At 53.5% G+C, this 24,622-nt stretch overlaps 1 protein-coding gene and 1 long non-coding RNA gene across 4 annotated transcripts; one reads left to right on the forward strand and one right to left on the reverse strand.

Moving 5' to 3' along the window:
- Positions 1-5,481: 5,481 nt before the first annotated feature.
- Positions 5,482-19,580, reverse strand: XYLT2 (xylosyltransferase 2). Of its 3 annotated transcripts, none has more exons than XM_069543138.1 (11): positions 19,335-19,580; positions 12,259-12,748; positions 11,808-11,983; positions 11,311-11,513; positions 10,765-10,845; positions 10,347-10,563; positions 10,085-10,261; positions 9,522-9,572; positions 9,039-9,173; positions 8,111-8,444; positions 5,482-6,633 (listed from the first exon to the last, which is right to left on the reverse strand). In XM_069543138.1, the coding sequence occupies exons 1-11, from the start codon at positions 19,467-19,469 to the stop codon at positions 6,311-6,313; spliced, it is 2,322 nt and encodes a 773-aa protein (XP_069399239.1). In that variant the 5' UTR covers positions 19,470-19,580; the 3' UTR covers positions 5,482-6,310. The 3 variants fall into 3 exon arrangements, with proteins under 3 accessions (XP_069399239.1, XP_069399238.1, XP_069399240.1); XM_069543137.1 differs by having other exon boundaries at positions 9,039-9,234; positions 9,522-9,784; XM_069543139.1 differs by lacking the exon at positions 9,039-9,173.
- A 1-nt stretch (position 19,581) lies between these two features.
- LOC138415062 (uncharacterized) lies at positions 19,582-21,169 on the forward strand. Its single transcript, XR_011247078.1, has 2 exons — positions 19,582-19,957; positions 20,429-21,169. It is a non-coding gene; the product is annotated as an uncharacterized lncRNA (long non-coding RNA).
- Positions 21,170-24,622: the final 3,453 nt, after the last annotated feature.

Below are 24,622 nucleotides of genomic sequence, written 5' to 3' on the forward strand. Positions count from 1 at the left end.
TGACAAATGAGCTGCTTTCTTCTCACCCAGAGACACACCACACTGGCATTGCTTTCTGATTCTTGGTGTATCAAAAACTGTAAACTACAGCAAAGAATCTGCCCTCAGTAATACTCATTCTGGTCCTAGAGTGGGCTGAGAGCAGGCCTTCATTGTCAACCCAAGACCTTTAAAATCTTGGCTTGAGTGGAAGGGTGAAGAAGGAAGTCTCAGTGGGGAGGGACAGTCATCCTGGGTATTAGAGGCAGGCGATGTTGGCTGCAGTCCCAGACAGAACTTGCACAGTTAGTGGCTTCTTCCCAAGGACTATTCTCTGCCCTGAAGGCAGGAGCTTCAGGGGTAGAGGGCAGAGAAGTCTTCATTCTGAAGGTCTGCTTTGGATTTGTCGCCTTGATTCTCAGGGCATGGCCCCAGATTTCCTACCTCCTGCAAAAGTGACCCAGGGTATGTTGAGGTCTTATGCTAAGGCCCAGCTGGAGGAGATTGCTGGGAGCATCTCCATAGGCTTGGTGCTGTCCCTGCCAGTACCTTGGAGAAGCAGGAAGGGGCAAGATGGAAGAAGTGCTCCCTCCTATAGTGTTTCCCTGAGCAAGCAGTTGGCTGCTTCCTGTGGTGGTTGAGCAGAGCCCTGGTTGGGTGATGGTGCAGATATGACCTTAGGGCCTCCTTATAGCTGGATGGCAGCTGGGAGAAGTAGAGCAAAGATATTACCCCTTTCCTGACAATCCCATCTGCACCCCCACCCACACACACTCCTATTCCTTCTTTGGCTTTTGCTTTCTGTATCTCCTTTCCTCCAGTGATGGTCCTTCCTGGAGACAAGTTGAATCTTAGAGCTCTTGTCTCCATGGAAACTTTTCCTGCCCAGGCTAAATCACTTACCTGGACTAGGATCTGCCATCCTTTACCAAAGAGGTGAAGTGGAACCTCTAGCCTCTAGCCAAATCCTAGGCTCTCTATCTGTGATCTTTCCTTGTCCCAGGGGCTCCTATTAGGCATTTACATACAATTAAAAAGTAATAAGGAAAAAATGCTGAGTTCTCCAGGGCACTCAAGGGTGGGAGGACTGAACATTAACCTCCCTGTGGGCCCAGAGCCAAAAGCACTGTGCAGTCAGTCAGCTGGAGCATCTGCTGCTGCTGGTCCTCTGGAACACTCAGTGGGACAGGGAAGCTGGCTCCCACAGGGGTAGCTGGTAGCTGCTTTGCAAGCCCACCACCCTGAGGATAGCCCTGTGACTGAGGGAGCCAGGCAGGCTTGCACAGCTGTTCTCCAGCTGCCATCTGGGCCCTTCCCACCAGGATGAACCTCAGATCAGAGAGCCACACACCCTTGTCTCCAAGAAGTCTCTCTACACTTCCTCCCCTCCTTCCTCTGGCCACTAGGTCCTGGCACACACTTCTCCCCCGCACCCCCCCCCCCCCCACACACACACAAATCCCAAGTGGCAGCCCCGAGGGTCCTATCTCACCTGCATCCCCTGGGCCTCGGCACCTTTCCACTGCCTGGACCTTGGTGGGGTGGTCCCATGGTGCTAAGGGGAGAGGTGTATCCTAGGAACCATGAAAGATGACTCAGAGTGAAGCTCAGGGTTTAGGGTCAGTGAGCAAGAGAGCAGAACCCAAACCTATTTTGTCCCCAGGCCCCTCCCCCCATCTTGTTCGTTCTCTTCCTCCACCAGTCCAAAGCACAAAGCCCAGACCCTCAGCATTTTGGAAATGCACTCAGGTATAAATTCTACTGTTTTCTAGCCACAAGCTCATTCATTCACAATTTGGCAGCCAGCTCTGATGACACTTGTGGGAAAGTCAGAGAATACCTGTCCTTACCTCTCCATCTTCTCTGTCTGATGTTCAGAGTTGGGGTTGGAACTGGGGAGGCTGCAGGTCCGAAGATGTCTTTTGCTTTTTGTACCCAGCATCCCATGTGGTGCCCCGTACTCGGGAAGAAGGCTGACAGCACAGTAGCCACCACCCGCAGAAGTTAGTTCTGGGCTTCCCCTTGGGAGCTAGGGAGAGTGTGGGCCTCCAACTGCTTGGAGAGCTGGGAGGACCATTGTTTTCACCAGCAGCTCCCAGTACAGGGTCCTGTTGCCAAAGTGGCTGGGGAGTGAGCTGGCCAGGATGTTGTTAACCTTTTCGACACTACTTCCTTGGCCCAGAGGGAACCCAGACTGGAAGATCAGTGTCCATAGAATAGACCCAGAGGCCCCGTCCATACTGAGCAGAGAGCGCGGATGCCCTTTTGTGGTGATTGGGGTAGGAGGCCCTGAAGGTAAGGGGTTAGTGGGTAGGCATGTTTACATATTGGTTGGGGCTCCAAAAGAATTGATGAGAGCAGGGGATGGGGCAGCTCTGGGGCTTTGTGGGTACAGCCACTCAGCAGGATGGTCATGATAAACACCAGCATGGGACTTCTCCCGCAGAGCCAACAGACATCGGGTTCAGCCTGGGGCTGGCCTGCACGAACCCATCTCACGTCCCCAGACTGTAATTCTACTCCAGAAGTTGGGTAGGAATGACCTGCTGGGACCAGGACCAGCTTCCCGTGCATGGGAAACTGGGGGTGGGTGGAGGCGGGGGGTGGGCAGGCAGCTCCCTTTCTGCCGCTGTGTCCATTTCCTATGGCAGAGATTTGTGAGGACAGAGCAGCTATATCCTGTCTTCCTTCAGCCCAGGAAAGGAGTAATGTGTGTAAGGGCGTTTACAGAGGACAGAATTGGAGGAGAAAGGGCTTGTGGCAGGGGCAGGCACCCTTAGAAATTCAGTCAGGGGAGGGAGGGCTCAAGCGTCTGAAGTTAGACTCCTGGCACCCAGCCTCTAGAACTCAGCAGGGAAGGGACCTCAGGGTTCATATACCAACTGTACACAGCATTCTTCCCAAGTGGCTTGCTCTTGGTGACCCTACAGATGAAGAGGCTGGACTTCTGGCCTCTGCTGGGGGGCCAAGGGTGCATCTGCTCCAACTCTGTGACTTGGGACAGCAAGAGGTACTCACCACTGGCCACAACTAAGGCTAGGAGACTGTTCTCCATGGTAACCTCTGCACGGGGAGCAGCTTGGCAGAGGCGTGCCAAGAAAGGGCACTTTCTTAAACAATCTTAGGGACAGCCACAAGACAGGCTTCCCCTGCACCCCGACAACCCACCATCCCCACAGGGCCAACCCCCAACCCAGGAACCCCGATCCAGAGGAACAGCTTCATTCAGAGCCAGCGTGTCTGTGAGCAGCCTTCTAGGTTCTCAGCTTCCGCCCCTGATCTGTACCATGCCAGGACCTAGGGTCCCATAGATGAAACTCTACTCTGCAGGCCTGGCAGCCATGAGGGTCCCTCAAAAACCTGCAGAAGGGGTTGGCAGGAACAGGCTAGGCTTCTGCTAACCTCAGAAGACAGCCAGGGCAGCTCCACTCACCCAGATCTATGCACCTCTCAGTTGGGATCACCTCCCAGCCCTACTCTGCCCCGCCCCCTGCTTCCCAGTGGCCCAGCTAACAGGGCGACAGATGCCAATTGGCTGTCCTCTGGTCTTTGCTTCCATCTCTAATGGAATAGAAGTGGCCATGATTGTCCTGGAAACCAGGCACAAAACAGAAAGACTTCCCAGTTTCTTTCCCTCCAAAGGGATTCTTGTGCAGCTCTGGGGGCCCTGCCACCTTCCCCCACCACACTTCCACCTGGCTGTTACCCTAATTTTGACGCCAGGGGTCCAACCAGGGGAATATTTCAAAGCCTCAAAAAGCTCAAGCCTTGGGGCTGAGCTATCCCTACAGAAGGATGAGGGTGGAGAACAGCCGGCCAGGAGTTTAGTCAGAGAAGCTGCACTCAAACTTGCCTCAGTGACCTGGGCAGGGGAGAGGACTGGGGAGGCCCTCCGAACCTGTCGGGAGTCATGAAGCCTACTCCTGGTCCCGCATTGCTTCTAACTCAAGGGGCCAAGACAAACCAGCCAGATCCGTGGATGTGGGGGACTTCTGGTTCTGCCAGCCTGCAAGTTAGAATTGCCAGGGGGAGCTCTGAACCCATACCAGTGTTGAGCTGCCGCCTCAGACTGGCTAACTCAGAACCCTCAGTTTGGATCGCCGTCCACTGAGCTAAGCTCAAAATGTTCACAGCAGGTGACGGGGTAACCCGGACTTGGTGTAATTGGACAGGAGTGGCAGGGGCTGAAACAGGACACGTCCCACCTAAGTTCCAAAAAATAAGACTCTTTAAACAGTTGTGCCAGTCCAACGACAGCATAGCCACAGCCTGGCCTGTGCGCCTTTAGCAGAGTCTAAATGCTGCTTGTCCCTGATACTCTATACTTAGTTATTACACGGTTTTTAATAGAGCTAAAGGTTGATGTATAACCAAACCTTTTAGAGAACCAAATCAGAGCTTCAGATGTTCACTAGGAGCCAGAAAAAAGCAATCATCTCAGCCGTTGAACCCAAACACTATTTCCTCGCAGCTCCTGCTGTGACCTTCTTCCTCTTTACCTGCCTTAGCAGCGTGAGAAGTGTACTGACAAGAGTGCCGTGGAGCCCTCCTGCCTGCTTCTGAAGCCTGCAGCCACCACCTGATAGCTTTGACTTTGGGTTCATTTCACTTTCCTGGCCTGCTAAACATTGCCTGCCTCAACGAGTTGTGAGGATTAAATGACGTACTCCACGCAAGGTCAGTGCAGTGGCTGAACAGACGGAAAATCCCACCACTGCCACTGGTGGGCAGTGGTGCCCTCTCCTGGCAGCTTTGAAAACTTGACATATGGCAGCCTGGGTTCAAACTGAGCCCTTTGTTTCCCAGGCTGAGCTGACTGGGCCAGCATGACTGGATAGGGTGATTTTAAAGGTTCTGAGAAGACTTCACCCTTCTTCCCACCTTAAGCTGTGAAGGACTGATACTGAGCCATGGCTGACAATGGCAGGAAAGTAGGAAGGGAGAAAGGGCTTGAGAATAGGGGGGAGGCTGGACCAACCTTTCCAATATGGCCCTCCTAGGTCCTAAGGCAGCGGCTAAGAACCCATGCAACTGCTGCTCCTGCTTCTGAAGGGGGCAGTGGTAGCCACCGGGTCCTGGCTGGAAGTGGCTGCCTCTGTTCTTGAGGTTGCCCATGCATATGGGCAGGAAACAGAGCAAAGGCTTCTGGGATGGGCCCTGGTGACGCCAAAGACGGAGAAGTCAGCCTCTGCCTTGGCCTGGCAGCAAGGGAGGAAGTGCTGGGTCAGGACCCTGAAGAACTGAACTGGCTCACCTGGTGGCCCACTGGGTGGCAATGAGGAAGTCTCTGAGCCTCTCTGGGCCTGTTTACCCCTCATAAAAGAGGGATCTGGATTATGGGTTCTTGTGTCCCTTCTGGCTCTTGGGTGGACTTTAAACTGTTCTCACTCTGGGGCAATTAAGACCCTCCACCTTCTGCCAAAGTACCAGCCAAAACTTTTAGAAGACAGCCCAGCAGTGCTGGCTCTCTGACACCCAGGAGGAAAAACACAGAGGCTCTGCTGAGAGAGAGAGAGATATATTTCTTCTGTTGCATATTTCAGGCTTCACACTGCGCTTCAGGCACAATGCTGCTCCAGGTTCTTCTGAGAGCCCTGGAGGAGTCTTCTTCCCATGTCGCTCCTGCGGGCTCACCACTCCAGGGCAGAAGCCCAGGCCCTGCTTGCAGTTCTGGGTACCTGGGAGACTGCAGTGGTCTCAGCAGGCCTGGTGCCCTGTCTTTCCCGTCAAGGGGCAGGGTGTGCTGGAAAGCCCTAGGGCCAGCCCCGCCCCCTCTTTTATGGTCCCCTGGCTACAAGAGGAGAGGCTGACCCATTAGAGCCCAGCTCTGCAGTGCTGCTCTGATCAGAGCCTGACGCAGCACTTGCAGCCCCACAGAGCCTCAGAGGTGAGCACCACAGGCCAAAGCTGGGCGGTGAGGCCCTAGAGAGTGAGGCAAGCCCAGCCTCCTCCAGAGCAGCAGCAGATGGGCTTGTCTGGCCCCTGCTCCCCAGAGCCTTGGCCCACTTCCTGGGGCTGCTCTGGGCCCTATTGCACATCTTTTGTTTCCAGTTCATTCCCCACCACCCATTTTTCTTAAAAAAAAAAAAAATTAGAGGAGAAGGTGAGGAAGCTGGAGCCCTTCTCCCCATGTTCCTGCTAACATCTGGTCCCCAGCAGAGCCATTTCAGTGGTAAATACTATGCCCACCTTCCCTGCCATCTGTGGGTTCTTGATGGCTGACATGGGTGTACAGCCTGGGCCTCTGGTTGTTGCCTGTGAGGGAGACAGCCCTCCGTCATCTGTAAGGTGCAATTTCCCGGGTCTTCCGTAGGCGCTGGCTGGCACCCTGCTACCTGAGTCGCCCATCTGCTTTGACAGGCCCCAGCTCCGATTTGGGGTCCGGGGACAGAGAGCTCCAGCTGGTCAGTCTGCAGAGCTCCAGGGAGGGACAGGCGGAGGGGCCCATGGCACACACTCCGGCCACAGACCAGAAGCTGCTTAGTTCCCCATCTGTCCAGGCCTCCAGCGCCGGGCCCGTGAGTTCTGCATGTAGTCGGGCAGCCTCCTCCGCGGGCTCTGGCTGAGGCAGGTTCAGGATGCCACTCAGGCCCTGGAAACTCTGTTCCATATATTCGTTGTGGGGTGGCCCAGCGTGCAGCCAGCTGGCATCATCTGGGGGTGCAGAGCAGGAGTAAGCATGCCCCACCCGAACGATCTCACGAAGGCCAGACCCTGGGAATCAGGTCTGGGCACCCCAGTCAGTCCTGTCCTAACTCTACCACTGAGTCGCCTCTTGCTGAGTGACTAGGCTAATCCACAGAACTTTCTGTGCTTGTAAAACTTTAGTTTTATAAAATCAAGACAGTAATCCCTTAATTCCTAACTTGAGGATTAAATAAAACAGTGGGTTCAAGGTACTTTAGGAAGTAGGGTTACTTTCTGATCATGGTCTGGTGTGTGTCGCCCATGCCCCTTTCCAACCCCCTCCAGTGGTCTCCAGAGCCCTCAGAAGCCTAGGACTCAGGCATTCAGGCTGCGGGCCCTGCTTACTCTGCCGGCCGTCCTTTCCACCGCCTTTGGCATCCGACTCCCCTCCACCCTCCATTCTACTCATGCACCAGACACCTGCTAACTGTGTTCCCTCAGTTTAGGATATCCTTCACTGTCAATAAAAATCAGCTCCTCCAAGACTCAGCTCCAATAGCACTTGCTGTCAGGCTTGCCTCCACCACCCCACCCTTCGTCTCCTCCATCAGACTGTGTGTGAGTCCTGGGAGAGCAGGGCTGCCTGTTCTGATCTGCCACAGCCACTGCCCTGCCCTGGACCCGGTCCTCTTCTGGGTTACCTCTGCTCTGACCCAGCTTCTCAGTGACGGGACATGGCGGGAGGAAGAAAACATCTACCTACTTACTGAACACCTACTGTGTACCAGCCACTTTTACCCAGATATTCACCACAATAGCCCCCAGAAGGCAGTCACTTGTACTGGGCCCCCTGCAGGAATCTACAGCCTACGCCCAGTTTAGAGTCTGTCTCCTAGCCTCAGCTATGTGACCTTCTCCACCTGGCTGCCAATGGACTGGGAAGATGACCACCATCAGATCTGCTGTCCTAAGAATGTGGAACTTGTGGATTGAGGAGCCCTGGTCAGTCTCCATTGCACTGAGAGGCCATGTATTGAGAAGCCTGAGGCTGATAGAGAGAGCAGGATGAGGGACAGGGTGGCCCCAGAGACAGAAAGCACATCTGAGTCCCAGTGGGACCTGAGTCATTTCCTGAGTTCTGTCGGGGAGAGGCCCACATTTTTCCAATAATTTCCCCCTTTCCCCTGGAGCAATCTGAGTGGATCTATGTTCCACGTACCCAGGAGGTCTCTAACAATTGTATTTCTCTTACTTTACATGTAATAAGACTGAGGCTCAGGAAGGCCAAGTAATTTGCCAAGAATAAAAGCCCAATTAAAGTGTCAGAGCTGTGTTCTAAAGCCAGGTCTGCCAGCCTGGGAAGCGTGATGCCAGAGTGCAGGGCTCTGGGATGGTCAAAGCCACAATCTGCTACCTTCCCCTACTCTGATGGTTAGCTTCTTGGGATCACCTGTCTGCATATCCTGCCTGACTCCTGGGTATCATTTGGGAACTAGATACTTACCTTTCCTGAGAGGTAGTTTGCGGTTGAAGGTCAAGGGCAGCACGAGGAAGCGGGTCTCACCCAGAGGTTCCCAGAACTGAAGCAGTCGAACAGTCCAGGCCCCTGGCCGCAAGGGCCGGCTCAGTGGGGGTTTGTACTGCGTGACCTCCGTCTCCGCGTCTACCGCGATGTCATAAGATGCGGCCACCACGTAGGTGGGGTCGATCCACACCACGGTGACTGTGAGGTTGGGGCCCCGGGCCCAGCGCTGCATGGCCACAGGCTCGTCCAGCGGCCCCAGCAACCCCCCAAAGTTCCGGAAGAGACGCTCTTTGGGGTCCCACTCGGTGCCAACCTGTAGGGAAGGAGGTAGCTGGGGAGGCGCCGAAGGAGAGTCCTCCTCTCTACCTGCTGCCCCCTCTAACTCCTGTGGGACATCAGGCCAGTCACTGTCTCTTTCTGGTCCTCAGTCTCCCCTCTGCAAAATTATGGGCTCAGACTGGGATTGTTAACATCTCTACAAGCTCTGAGATTCATTCCAGGCTCCTGTTCTGACCTGCTCTGAAGTGTTGGGGGCAGTAAGGCAGAAATGAGATTCGAAGTCCTGCCCAGAGACCGTCCCCACATGGAGCAAAGGCCTCCAAGAAAGAGACCAAGGAGACACTCAAAAGCCTAATCTTCCAGCCCGACTGGAATGTCCAACGCCTTACAGAAGATAATCCCTGAGTGTAGAATACAGGCTTGCGTTGTAGTGGAACCACAGTCCCCTCCCCACTGACTGCATGTCCTCTGTGCATCCCAAGGCTGCCATCACTGGGAAAGAAGACCCAGGAATCCAGTCCTGAAAGGCAACCCAATCCTCAGCCCTCCCTTAGTGTCTGTCCCTCTCTCCCCACTACCCTGAGTCTTGCTGGGGAACAGGAGAAGGCAAGGGGAGGACCTGTCCCACCTCCAAACTCTGGAGCCGGCTGGCCTGGTCACTGTGCCCCAACAGCTTCAGCGACCCCTGGGGCATCAGCCACATCTCAAGCGTCTCTGCCGGCCCCTGGGCTGAGGACTGCACCGCCTGCGTCACCAAGTAGCCCTGGAAATGGTCGTCATAGAAATACAGGTGCACGCTGGACGGCAAGCCCCTGGGCTCAAACCTAAGAAGGTTCCAGCAGGGAGAAAGGGAGATGCCATCAGCACACCCGACTTGGCCTGGAGTCCCAGGAAGGGGGCTCTGGGGGAGTCCCATCCCCAGGTGCTTTCTTTGCCCAGATCTCACACCCACAGATCCTATGTGCCTGGCTTTTGCCATCTTTGTTTTATTTGCATTTTTTCTCTGCCTCAGGCTGGGGGCTCCCTGGGAGAGGGGCTGTCTCTTTCTGATTGTCCTCCTTATAGGGCATTACATCCTGATAGTCTGCAAAATGTCAAAAGGAGGTCTCACCTGCAGAGTGGGTTGGCCAGGGGGGACGCAGCAGTGGTGATGTGGCGCAGGCTGAGGCGGGCAAAAGCGGTGTAAGCAGTGAGCATGGCATCGCTGAGCCCACTGGGGCCATCAGCCACGTCATAGGTATTCTCCCAGTAGGCCTTGAGGGCTGGGGTGCCGGGGGGGTAGCTGCCATATAGGTGGAAGTCCAGGATTTCCAGTACCTCCTGGTTCACAGTGGACTCAAACTTGCGGGCGAAGAAGGTGGGTCTGGAGACTTGCTGGAGTGGGAGAGGCAAGGAGGGTGAAGGGGTCTGGAGGTCCCAGAGAGCACAGCAGGGGAGGCGCCTTTTCCTAGCACTGCCTAGAGATCAGCTGCCAAGGGTTTTTCCTGCTGCTAGTTTAGCCCCTGCCCCCAGGGGCTGCTCCCGGTGAGGGTCCCCCAGATTATCTGGTTGGACCACCCAGGATTGTTTCTGACCCTAGAAAGCACCCAGCAAAAAGCTGGGGTGAGGCGCTATGAAGGCTCTGGATAGTGAGGCTCTATCAAGGGCCAGAGACTGGGGGTCCCGGGGAAGCACCTGCAGCCGTAGGAAGTCCTGCGGCTTGAAGTCGTTGGGCGAGCAGCCGCACCAGTCCACGATGTGCTTGTACTGGCACTTGCAGCCCAGCTTGCGGTTCCAGTTGGTGACCCGCAGGTTGTTGTCCACGAGGCTCTCGCAGGCTGGGCTGTTCTCCAGCACCGTGTGAAAGAAGGACTGCGGGTGGCAGGGCAGGGTGGAGGGTGAGCCATCGGACCCACCGCTTGCCCTCCCCCGCCTGGGGGCGGGCCCAGTCGCCCACCTCGGCTGGGAGCAGCGTGTACGTGTAGAACTGGCGTAGCTGGGCCACAAGCGGGTCGTCTGTGTACACCACATACTCCACAAAGCTGCGAGTCAGCACGAACCAGTCCGAGCCGCCGTCCACCACAATGCCTGCTGGGATCTGCCGCTCGCCCAGACGCCACATGTGCGAATCGCACTCATGGAAGAGCCGGTCCAGGCCCTGTTTCTTGATGAACCTGTGGGAGGCACACGGGCCTGGGGCTGAGGATTGTGCAGGGTGGAATCCAGGCTCTCATCTTTCCAGGAATCAGCACTGCACTCCTCAATCTGTGATTGGTTTGGAGGTTTTGCAAGCCAGGGCTGAGGCCACCAAGCCCCCTGTGTATAGGGCTTGTGGCGAGACCTCAGGACCAGGGCATCCTCCACCATCCCCTTACCTGGAGTTGTCCCGGCCATGAGACTTGAGGAAATTCTTGTCCCGGTTCTTGGACAGGAAAGCCACCAACTCCTCATTGGTCCTGGAGAGAAAATGGCATGTGCGTAGCGTGTATGAGAGTGCTCAGTCACCAGCCCAGAGCAGACAGATCCCTCCAGCACTCTTTATCTTCATTCCTTGGCCCCTTCTTTTCTTACTGAGAGCCATTCTGGCCAACTGACCTACTCCAGGTTGATGCTCTGGAGTGGTGAGTGTCTGAGGTCCCTGAGAAAGACCACCCCATCCTTCTTCCACCCCTTCCTGTCTGACCCAAGATCCTGGTTCAGACTTCTGGCTTCTTCTCCTCCCCATCTGTTATCCCTTGCAACCCGCATATCATCTTTCAACAATTCCTCTAAAACATTGCTGGGGCCAAGGAATCATGTTTGAGGTGTGCAGATCCCAGAATGAGGCTTTGGGGAGGGAAGAAGTCCGTCAGGACCCTGGAACCCCAAATCCTAGAGGAGGCCCACCTCCCATCTGCAGGGCTCAGAGCAGCACCCCACACCTTGTCGGGTAGTCAGTGGCACTGAGGTTGATGAAGAAGTCCCAGGCCCAGCCGGGCACCTCCAGCAGGTCCTGCATGCTCCGCAGATACATCCTCAGCAGGCTGGCCCCGCCCCAGATGGTGACCATGCGCCAGGGCGTTACCCGCACATTTTCATACTGCTGGGCCAGCTCCACTACCTCTCGGTGCAGGTAGTTGGAGCGCTGTGGGAGGTGGGGTGGTGGTGGTGGAAACTCAGCAGTGGAAGATGAATCCCCAGCATTATAACCTCCCTACCCGGCCCCACCCCAGGGTGGAGTGCAAGCGATATGAAACGGACAGAGCACGGGCTAGGGCTCCGGCTCTGAAGCAGCCCGTCACCTGGGGCTGGCTGCTCCCCCATGCCCTGCTCTCCTACCTCTGGGCCCCTGAGCAAGTCAGAGATACTGTCTGTCCATGACGGTCTGGTCTCTGCCCTCCCCACTCAGACGCCCTGTCTCCCTGGCCATAGCAGGTACCTCGTCCACATGGACATAGAAGAAGTGCTGCTTGTGGTACACAGCCTTGAGGAGACGCTTCAGCTGGCGGATGGCACGGCCATGAACCACCAGCATGTAGGCAATTCGTACTGGGGGGCCATCCATGGGCTGCTGGGCCCGGACCTCATCCCATGGGATGACAGGGCTCATCTTTCCTGAGAGCAGAGAACAGGGGCATCAGTAAGGTCCCGCCCCAGGTCACAGGGTGGAGGCAAGATGGGCAGAGGGAGCTGCCTGCCGTCCAAAGGAGGAACCCCAGACGTACAGCCTGATGCTCCCGGGCCCCAGGCCCACCTCTGCCACTTAGTGCCCTCATCACCAACTTGGGCAGCGAGGTGTGCCCTTCCGGGCTTTCACCCCTGAGAAACGGGGGCGGGATCCCTGCCCTCCCTCCTGGGCCACCACCTCTCTGCCTATGCTTGTCTCTTACCAGCCCGCTGGCAGTGCCGGGGCACAGCCTTGGGCATGAGGCTCCCGGCCTGGTGCAGGCACACCACGTTGGCGATCTCCTGCTGGCACTGCTTGGAGCTGGCCCGGGCCAGTGCAGATAGAGCATCCTTGCCAACGATCTCACATTTGGGTGTGAAGCTGTTGTCTGTGGGCTGGGGGGCGCCCTCCACACTCCCTGTGTCTCCATGTGGGAAGCCAGCCGCCCCAACCAGCGCTTCCTCAGCTGCTGCCCCGCTCAGGTTCTGGCGGCCTGGGGCCTCTGGGGGTGGGCTGGGGGGGATCCGCCGGCCAGTTCTGTGCCGGCTAGTTACTGCCCGTACCACCTTGGCCACGGGCACACCAGGGCTCTCGGCACGGCCCCGCCAGCGCGCATGCCTTCTGCCTGCGCTGCCCCGCCGCCCAGCTGAACTGTCTGTGTCCTTGGAGCCTTCACTAGGGTCGAGCGGCCGTGGCTTCTTCTGCCTTCCTTTCTGTAAAAGATAAGTAAACACTAGGACAGTCAGTCTCCTCCTGCTCCTTCAGCTTCTTGCTGGCTCAGGCCTAGAAGCCCCTGCCACCCTTTATCTAGAAAAATACTGTTCGCCTGAACATCCTGCACTTCTGCTGGGAGGTCTCTTGGACCAGCCAGCAGAGGAAATGTCACCCTCCCCCAAGGCACCATCGCATCCACATCCCCTCCATCACACAGATCACAGGGCACTGAGCCTCCTTTGGATTCAGATACCACTTTCTCTTTCCACAAATAGGAAGATGAATAAGAGAGAGATGCAGAGACCCTACAGACAAGAGTGTCCATCCAGCACTCCCACCGGGCTTCACTGGGACAAGATGATGCTCTTCAGAAGGAAAAAGCATTCTGCCATCTACAGTATTTCCACATGGGAGTGCTGAAGCTGCAACAGAGCAAAGGGGTCTTGCCTGGTGGAGAGGACAGAGGTGAAATCTGAGACCTCATTGCTGGTTGGGTTCTCTGGGAAGCAGAGACTAACAGTCAGAGTGCAGGGGACTCCCTGGGGGGTCACACTCTGGATGACGTAGCAGGAGCAGGCAGCTGCAGGGAAAGCCTTTCGATGGCCAAGCTGGCCTGACATCTGGGCAGAGGGGGAAGGAAGAGCTTCAGACAACAGCTTGGCTTGGAGAGGGCCTCGACCAGCTAGTGGGAAGCTCCAGGGCAAAGACGGCCTAGAGACGGAGGCCCTGGTCCTACTGCTGGGAGTGGCCGAGGAGGTGTCTGGCCATGGCTGGAAGGCTGAGGCAGGGTGTGAAGGCGCCTGCAGCTACAGGCTGGCGACTCATCGCTCCTTGTGGCAGGGTGGCTCTCCAAGGGAAAACGGAGATAAGGGAAAGCCTCCACCCCGCTTCTGCTCCTGCAGCCTCTTCTCAAACCTAGGAACCTCCCTAATGACTTGGCCACACTTGGAAGTGTGCATAGCCACACTTGTTCCAGCTTTCCCTGCCTGACCAAATTCCATCCATCTTTCAAGATCTAGCGGAGTCTCCATGTGTGAGACAGTCCCATTTGCCTCAGCGTGGGACATTCTTCTAGCTGACCAACTCCTTGGGAAGAGGCTGTTGTGTCAGCTCCATCTCCCCAGTGCCCAGTGGAATGGCTGGCATGTAGGGTGTCTGGCTGGTGTCTGCTGGATGAGGCACAGACTGGGCGGAGGAGTGAGGGGCTCCGCGTGACTGCTGTGGAGTCATCAGGGCTTCGCACTCAGCTCTATCACTCCCCACAGCCACCTACCCTCTCTGAGCAGGTTCCCTCAACTATCAAATACAGGAGGGAAGAGTGTCCAAGAGATGGAGCCTGAATACTGCAACTAGAAAGAGCTGTCCGCCCTCTCTCTCACCACTTGCTGTGTGAGTCCTCTTCCGGCCTGGCCTTCCAGCAGCAGGACTCACTGGACCACAGCCTCTGAAGCAGCCTCCCCGGGATGCCCCCTGGTGTTCCCCTGGTGTGGCCTCTGTGGCCACTCCTTATCAGTCTTCTTGGCTGACCCTGCCTTATCTCCCAAGGCCACTGTGGGGCCTTTCCTTGTCTGGGCTTTCCAGGTGACCTCTCTCAGTCCCAAATTTCCCTCTGTGGCCTAGAGGGGCTCCCTTGAACTTTCAGTTGTCTAACTGCCAGCCTCCTTGGTGCCTCTCTTGGGAGTCTGATAGACCTCTCAAGCCACAAATCCAAAAGTGAGCTCCTGATCTCCCCTCAGTCGGCTCCTTCTTCAGTTAATGACCAGTTAGCTGGTTCAGTTAAGGGCCAGTCCACCCTTCAAGTTGCTCAGGCCAAAAACACTGGGGCATCACTTGGACCCTCGTTTCCCTCATACTCCGTCATCAGTACACATGTTGGGGCTCCCTTCAAAGTACATCCAGAATTTGGTCACTTCTCACTGCTTCCATCATTACCTTCCCTGCCTGGAAGCCCTGTTCTTACTCTGGTTTCCTATGGTCCATTCTCAGCAGCCAGTGTTCCCTTTAAAATGAGTTCCATCTCCCTACTCCTCTGCTTGAAGCCACCCTCTGCTCTGAGGACAAAGCCCAAAGCCCTTACATGAACCCACAAAGGCAATGTGAGCTGTGTCTGGCAGACCCCCTCCCTTCTCAGACCTTATCTCCTACTAACCTCTCATGTGTACACTCCTCCAGTCTTAAAGTAATGGCTTTCTCAGTCCCCCTCCCTCCCACCTGGCATTCACTGTCCCCTGTACCTAGAATGTTCTCCCGTTGATGTCCCAACATCCCCTGCCTCCAGTTCCTTGCTCAGGTGGCATCTTCTCAAGTAGGCCGCCAAGGCCAAACTCCAGCTCCCCTCATCTTCCACTGTTTCTCCCACAGCACTTATGTATATGTGTAATGTTTATATAATGTATATACACATTATATATATAATGTATATACAGTGTATAATATAGATAATGTAATATGTATAAATGTATTTTTTAAAAATACTTATTTATTTGGCTGCACCGAGTCTTAGTTGTGGCATGCGGGATCTTTAGTTGCGGCACGAAATTCTTAGTTGCAGCACATGGGATCTAGTTCCCAAACCCTGGGCCCCCTGCATTGGAAGTCTTAGCCACTGGACCACCAGAGAAGTCCCTGTATAAATGTATTTATATTGTGCTACTCTATGTCTCTCTCCTTACAAGAATGCAATATCCATGAAGATAGAGCTTTTTGTTGTTTTTGTTCACTGATGTATTCCTAGAGCCCAGAAGAATGTCTGGCAATGGAAGACTCTCTCTCTCTCTCTATATATATATATATATACATATATATATGTATATATATATAACTTTTGGCCATGCCACACAGCTTGCAGGATCCTAGTTCTCAGACCAGGGATTGAACCCATGCCCTTGGCAGTGGAAGTGCAGAGTCCTAACCACTGGACCACCAAGGAATTCCCTCAGTAAATATTTGTTGAATGAATGAATGAAAAGCTCTTGGCACAGGCTCGGCATTCAGTAAAGGCTGTCATCCTTACTAATATTAATGAAAGGGGACTAGGAAACAGTCAAATGTGAAGTCAGGAGAGAAGCCAAGGCCTTCAGATACTTTGGACCACTGGGTCGAGTTTTCCCTGTCCTTCCCCTCCCTAGGACCACCGTCTCCTCCTCTGTCAGAGCATGGCAGATGCCTTAGGGCCAGAGCCCCAGCCCTATACCCTGGCACCCCAGCCTTCTGTGCCAGGCATCCAGCCAGCCCTCTGGTCTCTTGGGAGGTGCCCAGTGAGAACTGGGGATGTCTGTCTCCATCTGAGAAGAGACACCTGCAAGAGGGAGGGCAGAGTGGGGAGGAGGCAACAGGCTCTATTCTGTACCCATGTTGGGGAGGGCACCCTGCACTGGGAAGCCCCTAGGAAAGGTGGCTGCAGTCCCACTGAACTGAGTGTATGTGAACTGGTGATGTCGGACCTGGACACACACTGGGCAGCGAAGGACAGTCTCAAGCTGAGGTGGGTGGAGATGGCAAAGGAGCTGTGGGTTCTCAAGATGGAAGCCAGTATCCGTGAGTGAGGAAGCTGGTCAGGAGGGCAGGGCTTGGGGCACAGGGCCAGGCTTGCTGTGGTGGGGGAAGGATGTGGGAGGAGAGGGCACATTGGTGTCCTGCACTGCAGCAGGAGCTGGCTGACCCTGAGAAGGACAATCCCAGAGGGGCTGGGGGACCACAAGGCAGCAGTGAGGAACTGCGGGGAGCCCCTGGTAGGCAGCCAGCCCCTTCCCATTGCCTCATCCCAAGGATGTTTATATGTGCAGCAGCAGGGCCTCATACTTGCACCCTCACAGGAGCTGCCCAAAGTTGCCCCAAAGTCAGAGTTCCCTCTAATTACTGAGCACGGGGACTGGCCCTCTGACATCTGCCTGGATGCATTCTGGCCTCCGAGGCCCCCTCTCCTCACTGAGGAGGAATTCAAAGTCCTTTCCTGGCTCTGTAGCTTCTCCTTGGAATCCTTCTTTGAGTCCCAGAGACAGAGAACAGCAATGCTGATCCACCACCTTTGGACTTCTCAGACCGTGCTTAAAGTAAGCGGTGAAAACCATAAAATGGCTCTTTGGATGTTAATGGTCATCTCTGGTCTCCAACCCAGCCCTCACACAGGGCCAGAGTGTGCATCTTAAGTGCATGTCTCATTTCATCCTTGCTTAGACCCCTTTGGTTTCAGTGCTCTCCCACTGCACTTAGAATAAAACCCCAGCCCCTCACTTCAGGCTGCAGGATGTGCCCTGGACTAACTTCTTCCAGGGATCCCACCACACCCTCCTTCCCATTTCTTGAAAGGAGCCAGCTAAGCCCATTCTCCCCAGGGCCTTCTGCCTGAACTCTGCCTACTGCTTCCCTAGGCTGACTTTCAGCTCACAGGCCACTTCCTGCAGAAGCTGTCCCCAACCACCTATCTAAATTAGCCCTCTTGTTATTGAGTTTCCTTTTCACTGTCAGTCTCTCCTTGCAGACTGTCTGCTCACAAGGGCCGTGGCCTCATCATCTATTTTATTTATTTCTGTATCCCCAGTATTAGCACAGTGCCTAGTATGAAGTAGGACTTAATATTTGTTGAATGAATGAATGAATGAGTCCTTATTACCACTGTGCAGTAGTGAAATAATAATAAGATATTTACTGATGGTTTAGCATGTGCCAGCAACTCCTGCAAATACTTCGCAGGCATTACCAATGAGAGAGGTGATATTGCTCCCATCCTGGGGTGGGGGGCAGATACCATTGAGGACGCATGCGAAAGAAGTTAGGTAATTAGACAGTGGTCACACTATTCACCAGGAGCAGGGCTGGAATAGGACATAGGATGGTGAGGTGGGGTGGTCCACCTTATTTTGCTGCCTGGCTGCCCTGAGGTGGCTGCTGAAGGGCTCCAAGCACTAATGGCTGCTTGGACTACATAACCTTTAGGTTATCAAGGATCTTTATTCCATTCTGGTCCAGGGATTCCCCTATCTGGTTCTGCTAGGAAGCTGGAGGAGGAGGTGAGGAGGCAGGATCCCAAGCACTGCACCAGTTCCCCACCCCAGGCTGGAGGCACGGCAGCAGAGACCTTGAGGCCTGAACAATCTCTCAGCCCTTCCAGAGATTCACATAGCCATGTAGCAGAGGGTCTGAGAAGCCCTGGGTGCTTTGCCATGCCCCTCCCCAAAGTGGTCACCAGCCCCTACTCACATATATTCCAGGGTCAGAAGGCTCCTTAACTCCTTGCCAGCCCATTCCATGTTAGAATGTCTCATGTGCCCCCAAAATCATCTCTTCACCTTCCTGCTACTTACTGGACCACAGAGAACAAGCTCACTCCCTTCAGATGTCACAGTCAGCCTCCCCTGACCCCTAACCTCAGCTCCTTTTGGAGTTACGATCTCATGTGACTCTGTCCCAGCTCCCCTCACCATCCTAGTCTGTTGGATCTCCCCAAAAAAGGCCAAAGCAGAGATTCTCCCAATTTCCACACTAGGCCTTCCATACTGCCCAGATGCAGGAAGGAAAAATGGGTATCCGGGCTCCCTTGGCCTTCACCCTGCCAGGAGGAGAGGCCCAAGAGGATGGGGCAAGCAGAACAGACAGTCTGACTCAGAGTCCACCAAAACCCCGGGGTGGGGGCGGGGAAGCCCTGTCCTCTGGTCCACAGCTTAGCGTCAGGGTTTGACTTACCCTCTTCAACCTTCCAGGATGGTCTCAGACCCCCACTGGACCCTCCTGATCACACTGGGGGAGACATGTCTAATCCTCCAGGGAAAACCACATCAGCCAAGAGACTCTCAGAAGGAGGACCTGGGGACTAAGAAGGATAGGATCTGGCCCTGCTCCACGGCCTGGGGCTCTGCTAAACTAGCTGCTGCTGTCCCCATTCTCTTACGGTCAGAGAGGGCCAGTCCCCAAATCCCTAATGTCCTGAGGCCAATTCACCAGCTCAATTCCCCTGCCATCCTGTCCAGAAGACCCATGCAGGTGGTTCAGACCCCTGGTTGAAGAAGCCACGCCTCAGGGGCACTCCAGTTTTCTCTCTCGGGGTCTCCCTCCCTCTCCTCAGTTGCCAGACTGAGTTCCACCCCCAGACTCCACTTCTTAACTGGCCAGTGCCCCTCCGAGGGGCGGGTCGGCGCGATTGCCCGGGGTCCCTAGGCCCCATTCCTCTGCCCACGGCGCGCACACCCCCACCCCCTCCCAACTTCAGAAAGTTTGGCCTGGGGCTCCCCACCTCCAAGCCGGCTCGGGCCCAGCCGCGCCTCTTGGCCCGGCTCCCCGCCACCTGCGCCTGACCTTCACTGCTCGCGGGGCTGGAGACCACCCCACCAAGACCCGCTCCTCCCGGCCGGGGCCCCTGCCAGCCCGCGGCCCGTCCTCCGGGTCACGCACCGCCCCCGAGCTCGGGCCCCCGGCCCGCCTGGGAAACGGGCGCCAGGGGTCCGAGGCCCCGAGCCAGGCAGCCGCCCGTGCGCAACACGCAAGCGGCCCGTGCCCCACTTCCCCGGCGGGGGCCATCCGTTTCCCCGCCAGGACCCCGCGCGTCCCCGCGCCCGGCCTGCCCGCCTGCCCGCCCGGCCGTCGGAGCACCTCGCCCGGCTCGTCGTCCTCCAGGACGCTGAAGCTCCACACCACTAGGCCCTGCAGTAGCAGGATGGCCAGCGCCGTGGCGATCGCCAGCTTGTAGCGCCGCACCAGCTTCTGCACCCGCGCGCTCGCCACCATCTTCCTGCCCCGGACGCAGGGCGCGCGCCCAGCTCTGCAACCCGGCCGCGGGCGCGTGCACGGGCGCGGGCAGAACCGGCTTCTCCCGAGGGAGGCGGCCCTGGCGCGCGCCGGGGCGGGGCCGGGGGCGTGGCCCGCAGGCCCGAAACGCCGCGCCCCCGCGGGCCAGGGGCGGAGCCTGGGCCCGCAGAGCTAGCTGTCCCACCGGCCGCCGGCCTCTCGCGCGGTGGTTCCTTGCCTGTCTTCGTCAGTGCCCCAGCTCTTGCGTGCTCTCACCTCCTTCCGAACGGCAAGCCCATGGAACCAGAGTGCAGAGAGGGCTGTGGCCTCACCTCTCTGACTCGCCGCCTGGTGTGGGGTGTGGGGTGTGGGGTGTGGGGTGAAGGTGGGGTGGAGGAACTCAGCTTCGCCGAGACCAGCTCCCTCTCGGCCCTCGTGCACGCAGAGAATGCTAGAGCGCCCACAAACGCCGAGTTGGGAGCGATTGTGTAAGTGCCACAGCCCTTGCTTAAAAACCTTGGAAGCCTCACCTACGGGGCAAAGTCTAACTCCTTTGGCCTCTGAGGCCCTTCACGAAGCCTTGTTTCCTCTCTCCTCTCCCTCTTATCCTCAGACTTCTACTTGAGTCGTGGTTATTGAATTCTAGGGTGTGTCAGAATCATCCGCAGGATTTGATAAAATAGATAAGATAGATTGCTGGTCCCGCTCCCAGAGTTTCACAATTTTCAACAAGTTCCCAGATGATGCTGATTGCTAGTCTGAGAGCACACCTGGAGAACCACTAACCTTTGCACGTGCTGCTCCCCCGTGCTCGGCCCTAGCAGCCGCTCCTCTGCTTCACTTCCCCTTCTCCTCCGTGGCATCCTCCCAAGTGCTTCCCCGGCACAGGACAGCCCAACACTGCCCACATACCTGGTTGTAATTTCTCTGGAATCATGGCCTCTTTTTTGAATCCTTAGCTCGGCGATGGACACCCAGCAATGCTCAATGAATACTGTGAAAGAAAGAGCAAATGAAGCCCTACTTCCTGTTTCATCAGCTGATCCTAACATTTTTGGAAAGCCTGGCGTGTTCAAGCAGGGCATAGAAAAGGCCTGAACCCCTGCAGCGCTCCCCTGAACGTGTCAGGTCCACTGAGAGAGGGAAGGGGATAAGAAGCAGGGCATGCCCAGCATAACCAGGTCCGTGCCAGGTGGTGAAGCCAAGTTGCCTGAGAAAGAAATGATCAAAAGAGCAAAGCGAAGGTTGACGATTTATAATGAAGATTTTAAGAATCACTACACAGAGGTCTGGAAAAAGAGATGATAAAAAAAAAAAGCTTGAAGGCAATGATAAAAGGGTTTGGAAGTTGCCAGGAGATAAGCTTGGTGAGGAAATTCTGAATACAGGAGATGTAGTTATTTGATGGCACTTGCAGCAAGTAAAACCTTCTTTAATTATCTCCTGCCCCTTTGGTATTTGTAATTGTTGTACTCCTCACCATTAGTTAAGTGGGATAATTGTAAATAATGTTTCAGATGACAGGCTACTTAAAAGAAACTACCCTTCAAGATTTTGGAAAACCTCAGTTGGCCTACCAGCAATTGATACGTTAATTAAATATAGATCTGTGTGCTCATTCAATCAGGTCTCCCAGGGACTGTCTACCTGTCCATAGTCCCCCTGCACTCAACAATTAAAATAACTTTATTTGCCGCTGAGTTTTAAATGTATTTCTTTATTTTTGGCTGTGCTGGGTCTTCATTGCTGTGCTCAGGCTTTCTCTGCTTGTGGTGAGCGGGGGATATTCTTCGTTGCTGAGCGTGAGCTCTAGGGTTCTTGGGCCCAGTCGCTGTGGCTCACAGGCATAGCTGCCCCCTGGCATGCGGGATCTTCCCGGACCAGGAACTGAACCCTCATCCTCCACAGTGGCAAGTGCATTCTTACCCATTAGACCACCAGGGAAGTCCTATTTTCCACTGATTGTGCAAATGATATGTACTCATTATATAACATTTAAAATATAGAAAAAAAATAAGGAAAAAATAAAAGTCACCTGCAATCCCACTCCCTGAGACAATCGTCATTAGTATTTTGGTGCCGATCCCTTCCCCATCTCTTTACGTGTGTAGAATTTTCCATGAATGGCATCACATTGCACACACGGTTTTTAAATATAGAAACTTACTTTTAAGTATTTCTTTCCCCTTCCCCACTATGTTAACAGTCTGGTTTCCTTCCTACCTTCCTTCTTTCCTTTCTTCCTTCCACTTTTGTAGCAGTTTACACACACATACACACACACGTACACACACGCATGGGTTTTTTATTTGGGGGTGAGATGTGTCATTATATTTTAAAAGTTGAATCGTATTACATACACTTTGTATCTTGCTTTTCTCACTTGATCATAAACACATAGGAGAAATTTCCCCAGGACAGATGGGACAGGTCTAACCCATTTTTTTTTAATGGCTGCATAATATGCCACTCCTTTTTTGAATGAACATTTGCTTGATTTCCAGTTTTTGTGACTAACGCAAGTCTATAATAAATATGAAAAGCAAAAGTCAAAGTCCCTCAGTCATGTCAGACTCTTTGGGACCCCATGGCCTGTAGCCTGACAGGCTCCTCTGTCTTTGGAATTCTCCAGGCAAGAATATTGGAGTGGGTTGGCATTTCTTTCTCCAGGGGATCTTCCCGACCCAGGGGTTAAACCCCGGTCTCCCGAATTGCAGGAAGATTCTTTACCGTCTGAGCCACCAGGGAAGCCCCAAGAAAACCATCTGTTGATACAGCCTTTCCTTGGAGTGGGTAGCCATTCCCTTACATGGTTCCACACGAGTCCCTGTGCACTAATGTGTTCATTTCTGTTGTGGTGTTTCTAGAGGATCTTCCCAACTCAGGGATCAAACCTGGGTCTCCTGCATTGTAGGCAGACGCTTCACCGTCTGAGCCACCAGGGAAGTCGTAGTGTTTCCTAGGAATGGGATTACTGGGGAAAAGGGAATTTTAAATGCTGATAGCTATTTCCAGATTGATTTTCCAAAGAGTTGTGACAATTCACTTTTCCAACAGCACTGTATGAAAGTATGGTTTTCTGGCATCCCTTCCAACAGCAATTATTGTCACTTGAATTTTTGCTAATCTGATAGGTGAGAAGTGAGTGCCTTAGTTGTTTATTTGTGATTTTCTGCTGAGGAGTGTCTCAACTGGTTTCTTGACTGGATTTTCTTTTCCCAGAATTGCTTCTTCATAATCTTCATGAGTCTCTCTATTGCTATTGCACTGTTTGTTTTTTTCTTATCAATTTTAAGAGGTTTTCATCCTTTTGAAATTGAAAGTTTTCTTCAATTTATCACTGTATTTTGATTTTTTAAGATCTAAAAAGAGAAAACTTTTCTTGGAATCAGTTATGTTCCTCTTCTTTTAGAGCTTCTCACTTTCTCTTCAGGTTGGGTCTCTCTGGTTCTTGGTAAGATATACGGTCTCACATATTTTCTCCTACGATATTTTACATCTTACATTTAAGTCTTTAATCCATCTGAAATTTTTTTTTGTTTGTGGTATGGAGTAGAGGTGTCGAGTCCTGACTTCGCACTTATTCCTTTTCACTCTATCAGCACCCGTATAGATTTTACTGTTTTTTAATGGATTATTGGTAATTCCTTGGCAGTCCAGTAGTTAGTATTCCACACTTGCACTGCAGGGGCCCAGGGAAGTAAGATTCCACAAGATGTGCAATGTAGCCAAAAATATTGAAAAATAAAAAATAGGATAAATTGGTTATTGTGGTATAACATGCCTTGATCGATTTAGATTTGCCCATAAAAAATACAAGGTTCATTGCTTCCCACCGTCCCCTCTTCTATCAGGTTCCCCTATAACTTTCTCTGTGCATTTTGTTTCTTTTTTTGTAGAAAGTCTTGAAAGTACAAAATGACTTCTCAGAAAATCAGAGCAGGAAAGCAGTTTTAGTTTTAAACTGGGCTGCTTCTGTGATATGTCTTTTCTCATATGATGGCACTATCCTTAGACCTTAGCTTTAGGAGAAATATTATGATATGTGGATGCTGGATGTTTTTAACTTCAGCAGCTAGAGCTCAAACTTGGCTCAGGACCAGACCACAGGGAGGTCCCTGCAGTAACTTGTCTGGGCTACGCTTCCCAAGCATCTCCACGGGTCCTGTCTTCTTGCCTTTATCTAATTTCTACGTCTTTGTCCAGTTCTTTGGATTGACACTTGGGGGCTGTCTGTCTGCCGGACATGATCCTGGTTTTACCCCTAGATGCTACCTTTGGGACATCTTTGGCCAGCTCACACACAACCCAGCTCTGGATTCTTGGGCCTCTGCCAAGGTATTAAGTTCGAACGTCTATTGAAATAATCATATGTGTTTTTCTAATATGAGATGATGGTTGTTTTATTATTTTTTAATATTCATTTTTATTTATTTGGCTGCATCAGGGCTTCGTTGTGGCATGTGGGATCTAAGTCCCTGACCAGGGATAGAACCTGGGAGCAGAGTCTTAGCCACTGGGCCACCAGGGAAATCCCAAGATGATGGTTGTTTTAAAAATAACTTCCACATATTAAAGGATTTTTGCATCCCTTAGAGTAAATGTAACTCAATCCTAGTAGATTTTTTTAAAAATTGTAGTATAGGTTGAGTTTAACTTGCTAGTATTTTATTTAGAATTTTTACATCTATTTTATAATAGAGATTGACCTATACCAGAGGCTGCAAACTGGTGACCCATGGGACTTGTTTATGTGACCAGAGCAGTGTTTTGAAGCATTTCATTTTGAATTCTTGAATAAGGGGTACACACCCTCCTGTTCCTGTAGTTCCCACTTTTCCCTCTCATTTCACACATCAGTCAACTTCACCCAATTATATTCGGTTCTGGTGCTTATCAACACTTGAATTTGCAACCCCTGGTCTATGATTTTCTTTTCCAGACTTAAGAATTAGAGTTTATAACATAAATTGAGGCACATTATTTCTTTATTCTGTGTTTTGAAATAATTTATGCAACAATGGCACCCCACTCCAGTATTCTTGCCTGGAAAATCCATGGACCGAGGAGCCTGGTAGGCTGCAGTCCATGGGGTCGCAAAGAGTCGGACACGACTGAGCGACTTCACTTTCACTTTTCACTTGCATGCATTG

This window comes from Ovis canadensis, chromosome 11 (genome assembly GCF_042477335.2).
Source record: "Ovis canadensis isolate MfBH-ARS-UI-01 breed Bighorn chromosome 11, ARS-UI_OviCan_v2, whole genome shotgun sequence".
NCBI lineage: Eukaryota > Metazoa > Chordata > Mammalia > Artiodactyla > Bovidae > Ovis > Ovis canadensis.